Source organism: Wasmannia auropunctata, unplaced genomic scaffold (assembly GCF_000956235.1).
Source record: "Wasmannia auropunctata unplaced genomic scaffold, wasmannia.A_1.0 LD265529.1, whole genome shotgun sequence".
In the NCBI taxonomy this organism is placed as follows: Eukaryota; Metazoa; Arthropoda; class Insecta; order Hymenoptera; family Formicidae; genus Wasmannia; species Wasmannia auropunctata.
The window spans coordinates 1-1424 of NW_012097361.1; the positions used below are offsets into that span (position 1 = coordinate 1).

Genomic DNA, 1424 nt, shown 5'->3' on the forward strand with positions numbered 1-1424 from the left:
ACTTTGTATTAAAATTATATATATTTTTTATCAGCAAATACAAGCTCTTATAGCACCACCGATATCCGACGACTCGAAGGCGGCGAAAGCGAAGAAGGAGAAGGAGGAGAAGAAGCATCCGTACTTCAAGAGACGAGGTCGTGGCCACAATCGCGACTTCTGCGACGCCTGCAAAGATGGTGGAGAGCTCATATGCTGTGACAAATGTCCAGCCTCCTATCATCTGCAGTGCCAGTAAGTATAGAACAATCGCTATTTGCTTCAGACTGTATGTTCACACAAGTTGTTGAATTCTTATCTATGAAAAAAGCATGATTCTAAAGCTTTTACGTTACAGCTATCCGGCAGTGGACCCGACGGATATTCCTAATGGAGAATGGCTGTGCTACGCCTGCCGTTGCGCCTCTAAGAGGGAGGAACTCTTTGATGAAAAGGGGAACGAGAAGAAAAAGAGATCGGCTCTGGAAGTGCTAACGTTGGCGGCTTCTCTGGTAAATCCGAGAGAATTCGAATTGCCCAAGGAGTTACAGTTGCCTATAATGTTTCCTGGGAGCAATAAAGTAGACTATGTATCTGGTAGAAGAGGAAAACCACTGAGCTCGTCGTACAACAATGGTAAGCAAAATAAGATTCTTCATTTTCTCTTTTTGTCCCCTTTCTCTTGTATATAGATAAATAATAAATTTATACTTTGTAATATCAGCTAATGTTGTAACTGCCTTAAATTAATTTAGACTTATACTAATTTAATTTACTAATTACTAAATGTAAATTATTATTAAATTTTTCTTTTCCAGTTGGAAAAAGTCATTGCTTGGATAGCAACTTAATGGTTCCGTTACCAGCTCGTTTATGCTACGAATGTGGACGTAGTTGCAGGAAGGCGCCACTAATCGCATGTGATTATTGCCCGTTGTATTTTCATCAGGATTGCTTGGACCCACCATTGACTGCCTTTCCTATCGGCAGATGGATGTGTCCAAATCATCCGAATCATTTCATAGATCAGAATCTGTTGACTTCTTGTAGAGTGACCGAACGCATAAAGCTCTGGGACAAGTACGCGAATCAACGAATAGATCAGCACGCGGTGAAACTGGATTTCCTGCGTAAAGCGCGCGCCGCCAATCCACTGTTTCGCACGAAGGTGAGATTGGAGGGTCGTCCAAAAATCAAAGTTCCTTGCAGCGTCAAGTTCCATTATAAGAACCGGCCGCACTTAGAGCCGGTACAGTCTTATCAAGATAGTCTTATACGGCCTGTAAACGATACTGCAGGCAAAGAAGAGCGACAGACAGACGTCGAGAAGGCAGATGGCAAAGATAATTGTACAGAAAATAAGAAAACTAAAGAGACCGATGAAACGAGAACGAAAGGAGAGAAATGTGATACTACCGCGGATGAGGGAGGCGATCGGCCGAAGG

General features: G+C 42.6%; 1 protein-coding gene across 1 annotated transcript; it reads left to right on the forward strand.

Annotated features, from left to right (window-relative positions):
- Positions 1 to 28: 28 nt before the first annotated feature.
- LOC105462335 (PHD finger protein 12-like) lies at positions 29 to 1418 on the forward strand (the record flags this gene model as incomplete). Its single annotated transcript, XM_011708858.1, has 3 exons — positions 29 to 234; positions 338 to 615; positions 798 to 1418. Coding segments are annotated over 3 exons (1105 nt in total), but the record flags the coding sequence as incomplete, so codon positions are not given.
- Positions 1419 to 1424: the final 6 nt, after the last annotated feature.